This window comes from Brachyistius frenatus, unplaced genomic scaffold (assembly GCF_029030835.1).
Source record: "Brachyistius frenatus isolate BFR_SWC_R1_liver_20210118 unplaced genomic scaffold, ASM2903083v1 Contig_122, whole genome shotgun sequence".
Classification (NCBI taxonomy): domain Eukaryota; kingdom Metazoa; phylum Chordata; class Actinopteri; family Embiotocidae; genus Brachyistius; species Brachyistius frenatus.
The window spans coordinates 277246-292500 of NW_027210721.1; the positions used below are offsets into that span (position 1 = coordinate 277246).

Sequence of the window (15255 nt, forward strand, 5' to 3'; positions counted from 1 at the left end):
TGTTCAGTCGGAGGGTGGTGTGGTGACGGAGTGGCAGAGTGGAGTGGTGGTGTGGTGTGGTAGTGACGGTGTGGTGATGGTGGTTTTTTTTGTGTAGTTCTGTGGCCTATTTTCCTCTTATTAATGTCTGATTAACACTCGAGCATTACAATGTCTAAAAATATCTTTCAGGAAGGAAGATGAGACGTGTGCTCATTTATTAATAACTTTGGATTCAGATTCTCAGTGAAAATTTGTTCCCACGAGAGTTTGATCTATAAACTCTGACTCAAACCAATAAAATCACACCGTTTATAAAATCGTACACTAGGTGGCGACACTTACCTATTTTTGTGTCTTATTCATGTTCGTGTTGCTACTACTGCATGAAATATTCTAAATTATGTTGAGTGATAACAATACATGCAATTTAGACGTAGTTTCATCTTTTGGGAACTCCGATCTGAAGTAACTTTTTAACGTAGTAACGTTTTCTGTAATTCTGCAGGAGCAGTTTGTGAACAGCTCTCAGTGGATCTGTTTTACTCAGCTAAAGTATTTCTAAGGCTGATTGCTAACAAAGCCATGCATTTTTTTCTCTTTCAACCAGAAAGGAAATCTGTCTTCTCTGTGTCTCCTAATCCCCCAAATCAACCGTCCTCTGCCTCTGCCCAGTCGTACTTATCTGAAGTGTGTCCCAGAGGCCGGAGTGGCTCTGGTTCCTCTCCCAGAGGAGCCCAGCCGGAGCTAATCGTCTCTGAGCAAGAGGAGCATGTCCGTAATCCTGTAGGTTTATCAGCAGTCCTTCCTGATAGGGTGGAAAAGCTCCAAGTGAAGCCAGAACACATGCAGACTAAAGAGCAGAAAACCTTCACAACAATGCCTCAATGACAAAGCAGCTGACCTTTAACTCTGCTACAGTTCTTATCTGCAATGAGGTCATCAGTTGAACATTGCTGTTTCATTCCTAACGGTGTACCGAATGCCATTACTCACACCATCTGTGCTATTGGTTTTATAAAAGCTACTCGGGGTGGCTGCGTGTTATTGTGATTTAAACTACATCACGGCTATAACATCTGATTTGAAGGACAAAATAAGAAGTGCAGTCTTAGATGAACAATTCAATAACAGCCAGCCCATTTCTAAATAATGTGACCAGTAATACTCCTGTGAATTTATCTTCGAGCAGTCATGTATTTTTCACATCAAATTGTAATATGTTAAGGAGAGGGCCACACATTTTCATAGGCTATATGTAGTTTGAAGTAATCATTGGCTTCTGCCTCAAACATCCATCTGGACCAACATCATTCACTGTGATAACAAAATTAGTGCTTTCTGCTTGCATCATTTATGAAAGCACCAGTCCAGTGCATTTCAGCCAAGGATTGACTTTCATCAAATTATAGAGCAGAAATCCTTCATGAGAAAAGATGGATCTTAATAAAATGAGAATATAAGACTTGCCTGTTGGTTAAGCCTTAAATCCCCTCTGCAATAAAACCAGGAAAAGTCTCGGCTTTCCACAACTAGTTCATCATTCATGAATATAATAAAGGCTGCATGTTTGCCAGATAATAACCGTTAATAACGCAGTGTTTGCTGGGTTTAGAAAATTTAATTTACTTGACAATCCTTATTAAGAAGAGGCAAAAAAAGGGTGAGGGATTAGGGTCGTACATTGCTAAGTGTAGTTATTCCATCAACATAATTCATGGAGAGTGCTCTCATGTTCATATATAATAATTGCACTTTATAATTATAGAGACAGTTTGCCATACAACTCAACAGGCCGACATAAATAAATAGTATTACAGAACCAGTGCTGACAAACAAAGAACTACTCAGTCACACGTGTCCAACCATCAGAGATAATATAGCCCTACAAAGAAGACACTAAATGACCCTGCGTTCAACATGGCGCTCCATCGTACGGCACACGTGGTGCTGGGAGACCGTGTCACAACCTTTCAGCTACAAACCTTACTTCATTCAAGAAAACAAACCTTCACACAACCTCTTAAATTTCAACAAATCAATGTTACAAATACAACCAGAGGGCACATCTTGCTCGGCCTGAATGCCACAGTGTTGATTTGGATAATGCACCAGTCCTAATACGGTGAGCTAAGCATGACTACATGAAATCATTTCAGATGTTAAATTACATAATTTTGTATATGACTGTATAACAGAAAAAAATAGATTCACATTTATATGCAAATTGTCAAAAGATTTCCCCATCTGGTGGCCAGGAGAGTTGCATCATAGTGAAAAAGCTGTCTGTCAACACAAGAGTCTGAAAAGTTCATTAAAGGAATGTTCCCTCTCAAATAAAAAGCAATTTTAATGTAAAAAATATACAATATATTCACAAAATCTGTACCCAGAGATCCTTCCCAGATTCAAGTTTTTAGAAAGGTACCAATGATTATTTCACACCAGTGTGTTTCCATCTTTATAAAAGGCGTACAGAGGAATCACCTGCAACACTGAGAGCTGATGTTAAAATGAAAACGTGATTAGGTGCTCAGCGTCAGTATTAAATGAACAACAGCAGTCATGTTCGATGGCCGTTTAAGATATAAAAATAAAACATGAAAAGTCCAGAGGATCAACCTGTATCTTAAGTCATGATTATCATTTGCCTTTTCAGGCTTATAACACAAAGCCTTCTACAAATACAGTACATGCACAAACTAAAAAGGCATGTCTCTCTCTCACGTCTAGTCTCACGCCTCCATTGTCTATAAAAGGTTTGTCACTTCTGTGTCCCGTCGTGTGGCAGCACCTTGTCTTATCTGTAGACGGGGAGGTGGATGTGGCTTTGCTGTTGGTGCTCCAGCAGCTGAGGCATCCCCATGGCTTCGTACCCGCGGCCCAGCATGCGCTCTTTGATGCAGGGAGGGTGGATCTCACTGATGAGGCACTCCAGAGACTGCAGGCTGCTGCTCAGTGCCGCAGCGTGGCACAGGCTGGAACTAGGCAGCCCACAACAGAGGTTTTGGTCTGTGCTGTAGGCCTGGGTATGAGGATGAGGAGGAGGAAGAGGAAGAGGAGGGTGGAGCTGCGGCTGGTGACGCTGCGGGCGGAGATGGGGATGGGCGAGCCCCAAGTCTGGAGGCCCGGCCGCACGCGTACCCGATGCCAGCACCTGAGAAGTATAACAGTCACTGTTGGGGGTGGCCACGACGCCGTCCCAGAAAGGAGCGAAGTAGCGTCCGACACACAGCTCCCCCTGCATGGCGGCACAGCTCAGAGAGGAGCCCAGAGAGGAGCCCAGAGAGGAGCCCAGAGAGGAGCCCAGAGAGGAGCCCAGAGAGGAGCCCAGAGAGGAGCTCCTGATTCGCTCCGGCCCGGCGACCACGCTGCCGGGATGCGGCCGATACGACAGCTGTGAGGAGCATGCCAACGGGAGGCAGGTTTCGGGAGACTGGCCAACCCCGGCCTCGGCTGGTCTGTGCCCCTGAGCGCTGCTACTCACACTGTACATCCTCACTGCTCCCTGCTGATAGTGCTGCTGCTGCTGCTGCTGCTGCTGCTGCTGCTGCTGCTGCTGCATTTGCGATTTATGCTGCCACACCGCGTAGTCTCCTTTCTCCAGGTATCCGGCTTTGGCTACGTCTGCACTCTGTGTAGGTAGCACTGCCCCCGCGAAGGCCAGACTGCTCTGGGGCGGCGGTCCCAGAACCGAGTCTGAATGTGCCACCGCAGCCACGGCCTGCAGCGAGGGGCTGGCTCGAGCCTCCCCCCCCAGCTGCAGGGCCTGGCTGTGGGGAACTCTGCTCATCTGTCTCATCAGGCTTTGAACCTCCGCCAGCTCCGACTGGGGGGCCAGGCTCTGATCTCCGGAGGTTATCCCTGCGCGAGAACAAAGTGTCTCGATGGGTACATCAGGGGGCTTGCATGAGCTTATACGATAGGCCTTATGCCCGTGTCGGGCTGCGTAGCCATTATTCAGAGGATTATTATACGGTGCCACAGAAGTCTGGGTGTTTGCGTGTTTAGTCCTCCTGCCCTCGGAGGTTTTCACCAAACCTTTGACCGCCACAGAGGCTTTGACGATGCCCAGCAAGCCTTGGTATCCTCCTGAGTACGGGTGTGAGTAGGGGCTGCAGCGCTGGCCTGTCGTGTCCAAGCCGTTGACCGTTTTGTTGAGCTGTTTGTGTTGTGGCACTCGCACATCAGACGGAAAGATTTTGATGCACAGTGGGCTGTTGGCGGTTTTCTGGGCGAAAGCATCCAACTCTGCCGGAGAAGGGTAGCGAGAGATCACGGACGCCTGCTCGCCTGAGAAGAGAGCAGACAGAAAAGGAGATTACGACACAAGCAGTCCAAAGAAACTGTATTTTGTCGTTTCACCCTTTTAGTTTAAAACCTGTTTTTGGGGATAATGGCGACATTTTATGAAGGGAAACACCTCCAGCACTGTTTGATCAATGCATAATCAACAGTAATTCAGAGCAGAATTAGTTTAGCCTTGAACATGTAGAGATGAAAAGGAGCTCATTTTACTGCAGTTTGTCCAATGAGACATTCAGCCATTAAACCACAGCAGAAGGGGGAAGTGGAGGAGGAGTCTAATCAAGTGACACTTTCAAAAATAGCCTAAAATTATTCTTTTTTTTTTCTTAAAAACTGAAACTGTAAAACACAAGCATAGCTAATTAAAAAAAAAAAAAAGACTCATATCATAAAGATTTCTGATAAATAGTTTATTTTTGGTTGTTTCTCAACAACTTTGTAATCACTCGAGCATCAGCAGCTCCAGCCGATGAAATTTTGTTCCACTTTATGCTTCTATAAACTTGAACTGATTCTACAGGAAAAGCCGGGAGCCTAAAACTGCAGGGAAAGTTGATGCAGATGGAAAAAGAGCAATCATCCAGAGCGCTGCTGATTGAACTGTGTGCACGAAAGCTGACGGGACAAACTAAGATTGGATTTAAACACTATTATTCAGGCAATTTCATGGCTGCTTAACTCCTAGCGACTAAGGAAAAGGTGGAAAAGGCACCCCCCCCCCCCCCAACCATTTAAAAACAATAAATCAACTGGTAGAAATTACCGCCACCTTTCAGAGTGACACGTTTATGGGATTTCTGACATCAAAAGAAAAGCTGCTGAAATTAACCGAGATCACACTGTAAATCTGTGGATATCACAGCAGGCAACAGAACAAGGCTGTAATCTGCAATAAAGAGCAAAAAACATATAAAATAAAAACAAAACACTTCATTTCATTTTCAATAACAAAACCAATTCCAGCTATGCAGGCGACAGCTCGCTCGTTGTTCCCATTTGAAATTGGTTTGGGAGTTCATTTCATTTCAGGCCTACAGTGAGCCTCCCGACTGTGAAAATGAGTCAATCTACAAGATCCATCTCATGAAAGAAAGAAATTGGGTGTTTAAAATGGAGGAAAGAGGTAAAGCTGGAGCGTTCAATCCATCCAGCTATCTCCCAGCGGAGCAGAAGGAACAGCTCCACGGTGCCGGGAGCACCATTGAATTCTGCAGAGAAATACAACAAAAGCTAAACACTGCTTATTACGTATCACAGGGCGGTGCTGCTATAGAAAACAATGACATCTGGGATGTTGGAGAGGTGTTTGTACAGTATACAACTTCAAGATGGGAGCTCTCTCTTCTCTGGTTTCCCATAATACGACTCGTGGAGAAAGACGTACCAGGAAACACCAGCTGCAACAACAATTTCTGGCTTCTGGCTATATGATGGAATATTACTGACCATAAAATATAAAATATAAAAAGAAAGGAATCCTATCCACCTGGAGAGAGCGAAGATCATAAGAAGCAATGGCACATTTAAAAATGTAATAACTCTTTGCATCACCAGACACCACCAGAGCACAAAATGAGTTTATTTTCTGCCTCGGATAACGTTGCTCAATTAGCAAAGATAGATAATTTGGCAAAACAAATCAAAGACGTTCCTTTTAGCCGTTTCTCGTTGGGTAAAATGTCGGCGCTAAGCCTCGCATGCTGCGATTGGCTTGCTGCTCCACAAACACTTCAAACACTTTGAATGCTAACACGTCTTCACAGGGTGTCTGATACTGTTAGTCCAGAGATTACAGCCCTGTCAGAGCTATGAAGACACAACACAGCTGCACTTCCCACCGAGGCTGCCTCGCTGTGGCGCTATGGAAACCTCATTAGCAAACAGGCACTCGCATGTTGTATGCATTCAGATATTTATCATCTGAGGATCACTACTGTGTGACAAATGCATCAAAAAGGGATCATTTGAGGTGATCCTGACACAAAGTACCGGATAATACGAAGTGACAACTGACGTCGGAAACAGCACGATCAGCATTAAAATACCTCCACATTACAGCCGGAGGTAATGGTTTCAGTCTTCAGGCTTTTAATACCGACACGTGGTGTCAGTAAACCGAGCGCCACGTGTCGTGTTTACCGACCAAAGCACGAGGGAGGAGTAATGAAAGTGTATCTTGAAGCTTCGCCTCAATCAAACAAACCCAAAATGTCAAATGTCATCTAACCCGTGGGCTTCATCGATTACAACCTGTCACTATGGTAACGGACCTCTGAGTCTGCGATCTCACCCAAACTCAACGACGACCCACACCGAGTCTCTGGTGTATGATTCCTTCAGTCAGTCTCTGTTCCCTTCAGGAGTTCATTCACGTTGTTCCTCCAGCAGGTTTACATCAATACAAGCTTAAATTTCAGTATCTGAGCCTGAAGAAACGTTATATAGTCAAGTAAATGAAAGTCATGCAAAATCCCATTACAGCTTATTATAGTGGCTCTAACCTGGTTCCAAACCCTCAGGGGGTCAACATATAGATCTCAGTGGTCATGAGAAGAAATAGAAGAAGAAACACTTCAGATCTCTAAAATCAGAAGTAAAATAACGTGAGGAGAAAACATTAGACGCTGCTTGAAGCGGTCACAGCTCGTTTACATTTTCAACCAGTGGTCACAACCTCAGCTGTAAAGGATTACAAACAGAAGATGTAAAATAGAGACACATCTAATTTAGTGACACATTTAAAGAGGTTAAAACACATTTTTCGCAGGTACTACTACTGGAAAAAAAAAACCCTCCATTGTCAACTCTATATTTCTTTGCGGTGAGATTTCTTTGAGTGACACTGGAGCCACACAACACACTTCAGCAGTGTAAAATAAAGATAAGAAATGAAAACAAATATGAGGCTGTTCACATGACAACGGGGGAAATGGCAGCTATGTGTTGTGAGGTAAGGAATGGCAGGGAGATAATTAGCAGTCTGACCTTAAGCACTTAATCACCCTGAACCTGCAGACCGCACGCTGCTTCTCTCCTCAGCCTTGACAGAGGCAGACGAGAGAGAGGGAAAAAACAGCAGAGAAAATAACATCTGCCACTTTTCACAAGCAGCCTCAGCCAAAGCCATCATGCAGCGCTTAAAACATTCTCTGACCTTTTCGCATTTCCCCCACTTGCACTGAGACGAGGCTGATTGAAGTCAGTTGCATAATGCAGAAAGGCTCGTTTGTGTTTGTATTTTTCCTTAAAAATTGAGCAGAATCCCACTGATGTGCTGCATCTCAGAGGCCTGATCGATCTCCTGGTCCCGCTGCTGTCTGCTTCAAAGGGGCTCCACACACATTCAACTGCGCCGCTGTTATGGCACCGAGCGAAACTGGCACACTTTCACAGGAAACACCTAATCCTGATTTCCTCCTTCCATGCAGGGGACGTGCTTGGAAAGAAAGAGCTGGAGGTGGGGGGCCAATCATAAACTCTCAATCACCACGAGGCCTCATTTGTGAGATATGTGTGTGCGTGTGTTTTTGCATGTTTGTGACTTAAAGAAAGATTTTTTTTCTAAATATTAGCAGGAAAATAATCTGCTGGGATAAAACATTTCCTTTTTTAATCATACTGTGGTACATATCGTCTTTCATAACCTTTCTTCCACCCACATACAATCCCACTCAACGCTTTCTGCCACTTTAAACTGGATAATCTTTTTCCCGTGGTCACACTTGAAGCCATTTCCCCCCTCAGATTAGAGCAGAGACCTCATTGTTTTGGAGCAGTTTGAGTTAATCACTAATTTATGGGCAAAACAAGCCCCAGAGGCAGGGCTGAAACAGGAGTTGGACAAGCTCCTTGCCTTTTCCAAAACCACGGCTTCCAACCGTTTCGTACCCAGAGGGGGAACATAAGGAAACAATTACGACGACTGCTGAATGTGATTCCCACATGAGATAAAAGTGAAAAATCGGAGCGCACTCCTTGTTAATATCCATACATGCTGGCAGAACTGTCAGGCAAATAAATCCCACAGGTCTTTGATGTTAGGCTAAAGATTTATCTTGAGCACTTGTGCGAGATAACATGTTTGCGAGTGTCAAATCCTCAGCAGGAACATGGCACCGGAAACTGGCAGTTAATTACAGAACAGCGCCTCTCAGCAGGCATAAATACTTGTTTACCGCACCAATAATCCCGATATTTAAAACACTCTGGCCTACCTTAATAACCAGGGACTAAGCTCAGCACATTCTCGACGCATTTAAAACCTATTTCTCTGTTACCATGACAACCCCTTCTGTGCACCCAGTTGGCCCAATAAGCCCAGTCATTAGAAGCATGTAATTAATTGGCACTGCCCTCATTCATCTGTTTGAGGCGAGTTTCTGCCATCGACTATCTGCTGCTTAGACCGAGCAAACGGCTAAACTAGCAGCTGCTCTGCCGCAAATTCAAAATAAAATTCTGCTGTTTATTTACTTTGTCATTTACATGATTATATGCAAATCGTATCTGTAGATTAACCCTGTGCATGATTGCTTCAGTAAATTTCCAAACCCCAAATGTCAACCATTCAGTAAACAAACTGATTGACTTGTGGCCATGAGAGACTCAAACAGGTGACTCACACAACCGATGAAGTTGTTATAAAGTGGAGTAATTATTTCAGAAACATTCATTTTCTGTACAGACAATTTTGGCGACTCGTAGCCGGATCACTTCGATGGTTTTGGATGGACATAAAACATAAAACTAGATTTCTAGATTGATTGTTACAAAAAAAGAACAACAGTGTCAGTTTCCTTGTTAAAAAGTTAAAGACTATGTACCTAAAAGAATAAGTTACTACAACAGCTTTGTTCCCAACTGCAACGATGCCACGTTGAGTTGGCCACCTCTCCGATTGGAGCCGCCGCCCGCCGTCGTTTTAAAGCCTCCAACACGTCGAACAGCTTCAGAAGTGAGAACCAATTCTCTGCATTCCACTTTGCAGTGAGACGGAGCAGCAGAGCGAGTGCTCTTAGACGTCACTCACGCCGACCTCTCCACTCACGAGCCTCTTCGGTAAACACGCCAAAATAAAAACGCAGACACTCGTTCACCCTATTTTCACAGGCCTCCTTCTTTTCGTGTCAGTAATCTCTGTCTGAACGGTGCTCCCAGAACAGAGCAACCTCAGGGTCCAACACTTCGTTATGTGTGCTCCAGGAGGCTCTGGAGAATACTTCTTTGCACCAGTGTCATTCCTCATTTGTTTCTGTGCCGCTTGGCCCAGCTTGGGCAAAGTTTCCCCTCTGAAAACCAGCCGAGCCCAGGCCGGCAGCGTGGGAAAAAAGCATTTCCAGACCCTGCTTTCGAGCTGAGATAGCAGAAGAGGAGCTCAGCTCTCAGTCACTCTCATCACACAATTCCTAACACTCGTTTCTCGGACATTTTTCACATGGGTTTGTGTGGCTGAGAGCTCTCGTGTCCTGTGCCTTCCATTTATTGATCGCTAAAAATGGAAATGGCTTTCAAAAGCGCAGCTAAAGAGCGTCTCTATTTAACTTGATCCAGCGGCGACTCGTTTAATGAAGAAGCCCGGACCTCACAGATCGAGCTCCCGTCAGCAGCCTGTTCCTCCAGGCTGTGCTTGAAATGTCAGGCCAGCGCTGGAGGGTGCTGCACTGTGCACAGTCGCAGTACATAAAACTCAAGGACTGGAGGCCCTGCAGGTAAACAGGATGAGAAATGCATCCCTGGTTCTGCCTGAGGCAAACCAGGCCCTTCTGTTCCAACATTTAGCAGACAAGTGCTTCAATGATTCCCAATTAATATTTAATAAGAAAAAAGACAAAGAGGTATTTTGCCCCAGGAAATGAGAGATCAGATGGAGTTTAAGACAGAAAGAATTCCAGTATTTTAGATTTAGAGCATGGTTGGACACACATTGTTGGACTACAAGTCAATTAAAGAGACGTAATAATAATAATAAAAAAATTAAAAAAAACAGTCTGTCATGCAGTGTTTTCACTTCTCATAGTTCTGTGGTTCTTTATGCATTTCACTTGATTGACATCTCCCTGGCTGCCCTGCTCGTCTTGCTGCACCTGTTCGATCAGGATCCTTTAGCTGTGGGGCGTTTGGTGACCTCAGCAGGGTTGAACTCAACTTCAGCCTGACGGGCGTCTAATTATCCACAATAGGTGAAAACAGCTGTGTGAGTGTGCAGGTGTCACTGAATCTGATCATTACAGGGTCATTAAATCTGAAAATAATGATGAGCCTTCTATACATTGCGTACTTCAAACATACATTGAGGTATGTTTAGTGGTACATTTCAAGATATCCTGTATGAGACTGCAAATAAACTAAATGTTAATTAGTTACATGATCTGTCAGACAAGATAATCCTGACAAAGGTGCACAGATGTTATATACGCTACACGTACCTTGATAGCCTTGTAGATTTAAGAAACAAATACATTATTATTTTATATTATATATAATATATATTATTATGTACTGTTCTGAATGTCCACCATTTGCATGCTCTTGCTTTCTAGTCTGAGCTGTGCTCTTTTGCAACCGTCCCCATTAGCTTCTGCAGTGCAGCTAATCTCCATTAGTCCATAAAACAGGTTAATTATAGTGATATATATATATATAGTGATAGTTATATTATAATGATAAATAATGACACAACACAACACCAAAACATTAAACAATCAAACAAACCATAAATGACCCAAATAAGTTGTGTTTTTATGATTCATGGCTAATTACAATCATAAGACTGCAATACACACCCAGAAGAACAATTAGATTGAAAGTAGTTATAGATCTTTAATTTACAGCAGCTTTAAACCGCAAGAATGATGCATCAGCAACTTTTTTAAAGCAGTTGAGAAAGTAAAACCACAGCAGAATGAATTCATTTGTGATACTGTGATCTCATTATGTGAATGTCGGCTGTCCAGGAAGAAAAAAGATTCGCAGTCTAAGCGACCGCAGCACAAATAACGTGGATGTAGAGTAACCTAAATAAAGACAGCCGGGACCGGGAACTAAATCTGGAGACACGCCGCATCCAATCAGATAATTGAAAGAAATCGAATCACAAATCCCAGTCCCAAAGACATCCACTCAACCTTTCAACAAACGCAGTGTAATCAGTCACCAGGAAGGTCAAGCAACACGACACGGAGCCTTTCTGCCCAGACCGGTCAGCGTTAGTGACCCTGTACGGGACAGCTGATTAACTCTGTAATTTCAGAGTCCACTTTGACCTGCGAGTATTCGCACTGCGAGCACGCTGATTACCAGTGCGACTAACAGGCATCATCATCAGGAGCCCCATTATTTGAACTCCAGAAGCTTCACAGCAGCTAAAATCTCAACACGCTGCAAATAGAGTGTGGAGGCGACAAGGTGGAGCAGGCTTTTCCAGAGTCGGGAAGGTGGAGATGTGTTTCTGTGGAGTGAAGCACTGTGTCCCCTGCCACTGATAGATTGTGCGTTTGCTGCCTTTGACAACATGTCTTCACCTGTGTGACCGACTCACCTTTGTGGGTGCATGGCTGCAGCGGTGGAACTGGCAGCAGTAAGAGTGGCGCTGGAACATCCAGGCTTTTAGGCGTGCAGGCCAGATGCTGCGACGAGAGGTTCTGCCGTCTCTGGATGCAGGCCAGCATGATAGTTCACTGAGGCTGCGCACAGCCGGGATAAACCTGCTGGACAAAAGGAAAGCAACAGCTTTTTACTCTGCACTCGCTTTTAATAACAAGCAAAATGCAGATGCAGCCAAACTAGTGTTTCTGTATTCTTATGGACGACAGGGCTTTGAGCTAAACGCTAACTTCATCCTGCTCACAATGAAGAAGCGAACGTTGTGATCTTTAGCCCGGATCATGTTTACCATGTTCACCATCTTAGTTTAGCAACGCTAAAAGTAGCTCATTAGAACATTTGACCGCAAAGTATAGCTGAGGTTGACGGGAATGACGTTATTTTTGTCCGTTTTTAATGACAAATTAAAATGTTGGCATGAATGTCTGAATCAAGATTGGATGGCGATCCGCACAGTAGTTGTTGAGGCTTTTCAGGCTTAACCACAAATGTCAACCTCATGTTTGCACGGAAAAGTAAGGGATCATAAAAGTCCAAGAAATTCACCGTCTGTTGGGAAATTTCACAGTTAAACACGGTGACCTTCGGAGGCCATTAAAGGAAACGTCAGCGGGCTAGCTGTCGGTTCAAATTTCATGGCGACAAAAGTTGTCGAGAGAACAAAACACATCATCCTCATGGATGTAAATTTCATTCATCCTCTGGGGATCATGAATGTTTTTACAAAGTTCCACAACAATCTATGAAATAGTTGTTGAGCAAAACTTTCAAAAGTGGTAGAAAAAACCAACCTCAGCACAGGTAACTGACCCGCTTCTGTTTTCCTTCGACGTGTTTTTATGATTCTTTGTTCTGCATATTTAAGAAGATCACTAGAAGTACGATGCCAACTTTAAGAAAAAGCATCAAATTATATCGACACAGTAAAACTCCTGCAACAAACATCAGTTTGATGTTCGTAGATAGAAAACACGAAAATCCCCCAAGGGGCGCTCTTCTTTCAGAAATATGTTTTCCTCGTTATTTCAGTAGCTTACAGATCTAAAACTCTGCAGCCACCTTGGGTCCTTTTACCATATTAAAATCCAGGAGCCCCTTTTTGAACTGCAGAGACTGTACATTTAAGAAAGTAATAAAATGTAATGATGACTCCATCTCCTTCTTCTGCTTAGTTGTTACGATGGCTCTTTCCTGTTATCAACCTTGTTGTGTCGGTTGTGATCACAAACATCATTTAGCCTCAGGCTGTGTGTTTCAATCTCTAACCAGCCCAGAGACCTCGGCTTCATCTTCTATACATTTATGGCCCTATTGATCGGCAGAGAAAGCCAAAAGCAGCTCGCTCCCTAAAATAGGCTGTGCTGTTTGCAGAGTTAAGTATTGTCAGAGGAAACGAGAGCTCGTGTCTGAACAAGACTGCGCCTCTCCACAGCTGTGCTGATTGAAGCAATCAGTCGGAGAACGCCAGCCATTGAGGGAATATTTCAGTCATAATCGCTTTTTACATTCTCTCTGATGATCTGAAAGAGTCAGCGAACGTGAACGCTAGCACTGCAAAACTAAAAGACTTTATGTGAGTCGGGGATCTCGTAGACAAACAGCTGCTCTCAATGCAAAATATTTCAGGCGTTTATGATAAAGATAGTCAATCAATACAATGAGTACAAGAAACCCTGTATTTTCCCACAATGCAGTGGTCCCCAACCAGGATAATAAAAGCCCGCAGCACACAGCTGTCAGATTGCCTTTTTACTTGTTCGGTTTGAAGGTTCTTCTGGATTTTTGTTTTCATTCCTCCCTCAGGGTCCGGAGGGCAGCTGAAGCGAGTCAACCACAGAGCAACATTTTCAGTGATGGGCTGCAGAAACATGATTACCTTCGCCTCAGAAGAAAGACGAGACAGATCGGCATTTCTTTTTTACTCAGGTGCCAAAAAAAAAAGAAAGATTCCCTCACTCTTCCCTCCTCCGCTCAACATCTGTCCCCCGGTGACAACAAGCTCACTTCAAACTGCACCGCACAACCTGTCTCTTCTGAACACAGACACACATCTGAGGAGCTCAAAGCTTCACTATGGTCCGATTGCATTTTGAAAATAATAGCAATTTCACAACAACCCTTCCATTCCCACACATTTGTCAAGAGGGAGATACTGAAAAAGGCAGAAGGAACACGAGAGAGAAAAGGCGTCTCCAGGGAAATCCCTTCACAAGCAGAAGATGAGACATGAATTGGAATACCTTCCATTACTGCCATAATTTGCAGCTGGAAGAAAATACATGAAGGAGGGCATTATAATTCAAAGAGAGGCCAGCAGTGGCTTAATGAAAAAAAAACAAAAAACAACAAAACGTTTCCCTGAAAGCAGAAATGAGCCAGATATGATGCATAAAGTGTGCATGATGGCTTCTTTCATGGTGCTATCTAAATCTTAAATTTAAAGAGACTTTATGAAAACTTCAACTTAAAATTGCCTTCACACTGTCGAGTACCTGAAAAAGAGGAACAAGAAATCAAAGTGATTCCAGGACGCGTGATATTATCGAGCAACTTCAGTTCTCCAGCCCTCCATGATTTGCTCGGTTCTTTCTCATAATGTCATATCAAGGTTTCTCACAATTGTTATAAGTGGCTAAAATAACAGACATTATCTATATGTGAAAACTTCAAAGTAACTCAGCAATCTTCAAAACAGTAATTAGCAGAGCTCAACTCAACCTTCATAATAAGGTCAAGGACCTCGTCATTAACGCAGTGATCAGTGTTCTTCTCCCTCAGAGACAGTTTTCATCAGCTTTCAGCGAACCAGCCTTTCTGAGAGCTTCTCACAAAGTCCATAATCTGCCACTTCCAGTGTCTCTCTCTGAATTCAAGGACTTCTCAAACATGAAAAAAAGAAGAAAAAAGGACACAGAGTTTAAGCTGCAGGAACGTTTAATTCTCGGCCCTCTCAGGCGACGTCCATGCGGCTGATAAGCAGCGTGATGTGGCCTTCTGAGGGCCTGCAGGGAGATAAAGACCTTGTGCTTTGCGGTCCATCTAACATCCCCCAACGCTCTTCTGATAAGGATGTTCTGGTGGACAAGGTTATTTTTCAAACCTTTTCCCTCGTCGTTGACAGAATGCAAAAGGCTTCATTTTGTAAGTGTGTCGTCTGTCCTGGGATCAGGACGGGGCAGTTTGAGACAATAAGGTCAAGTGAAGAACCATGAGGGACGTGATGGAGAGACTTTATCATTTTAGTTTAACAGGCAGACAGCTGGTGCTTTAATAACATCTTTCCAACTAAAAGTATTCTTAAAACAACTACGACCATCAAACGAGAACCATTCCTGAAAATCTACTCGTGGGTCAAATTTCTTGAGA

The 15255-nt window shown here is 43.8% G+C and overlaps 1 protein-coding gene across 3 annotated transcripts in view; it reads right to left on the reverse strand.

The window, feature by feature from the left end:
• Window positions 1-1586: 1586 nt before the first annotated feature.
• Window positions 1587-15255, reverse strand: part of LOC138629853 (protein FAM222A-like) — a 21112-nt gene continuing 7443 nt past the window's right edge. For 2 of the 3 annotated variants that reach the window (XM_069713819.1, XM_069713820.1), the window contains exons 2-3: window positions 11825-11990; window positions 1587-4272 (exon numbers count right to left, since the gene is read on the reverse strand). In XM_069713819.1, coding sequence (XP_069569920.1) covers window positions 2780-4272; window positions 11825-11954 — 1623 coding nt within the window. In that variant the 5' untranslated portion in view covers window positions 11955-11990 and the 3' untranslated portion in view covers window positions 1587-2779. Of the gene's footprint in view, window positions 4273-11824; window positions 11994-15255 lie in introns of all 3 variants that reach the window. The other variant, XM_069713818.1, reaches the window with a different exon arrangement.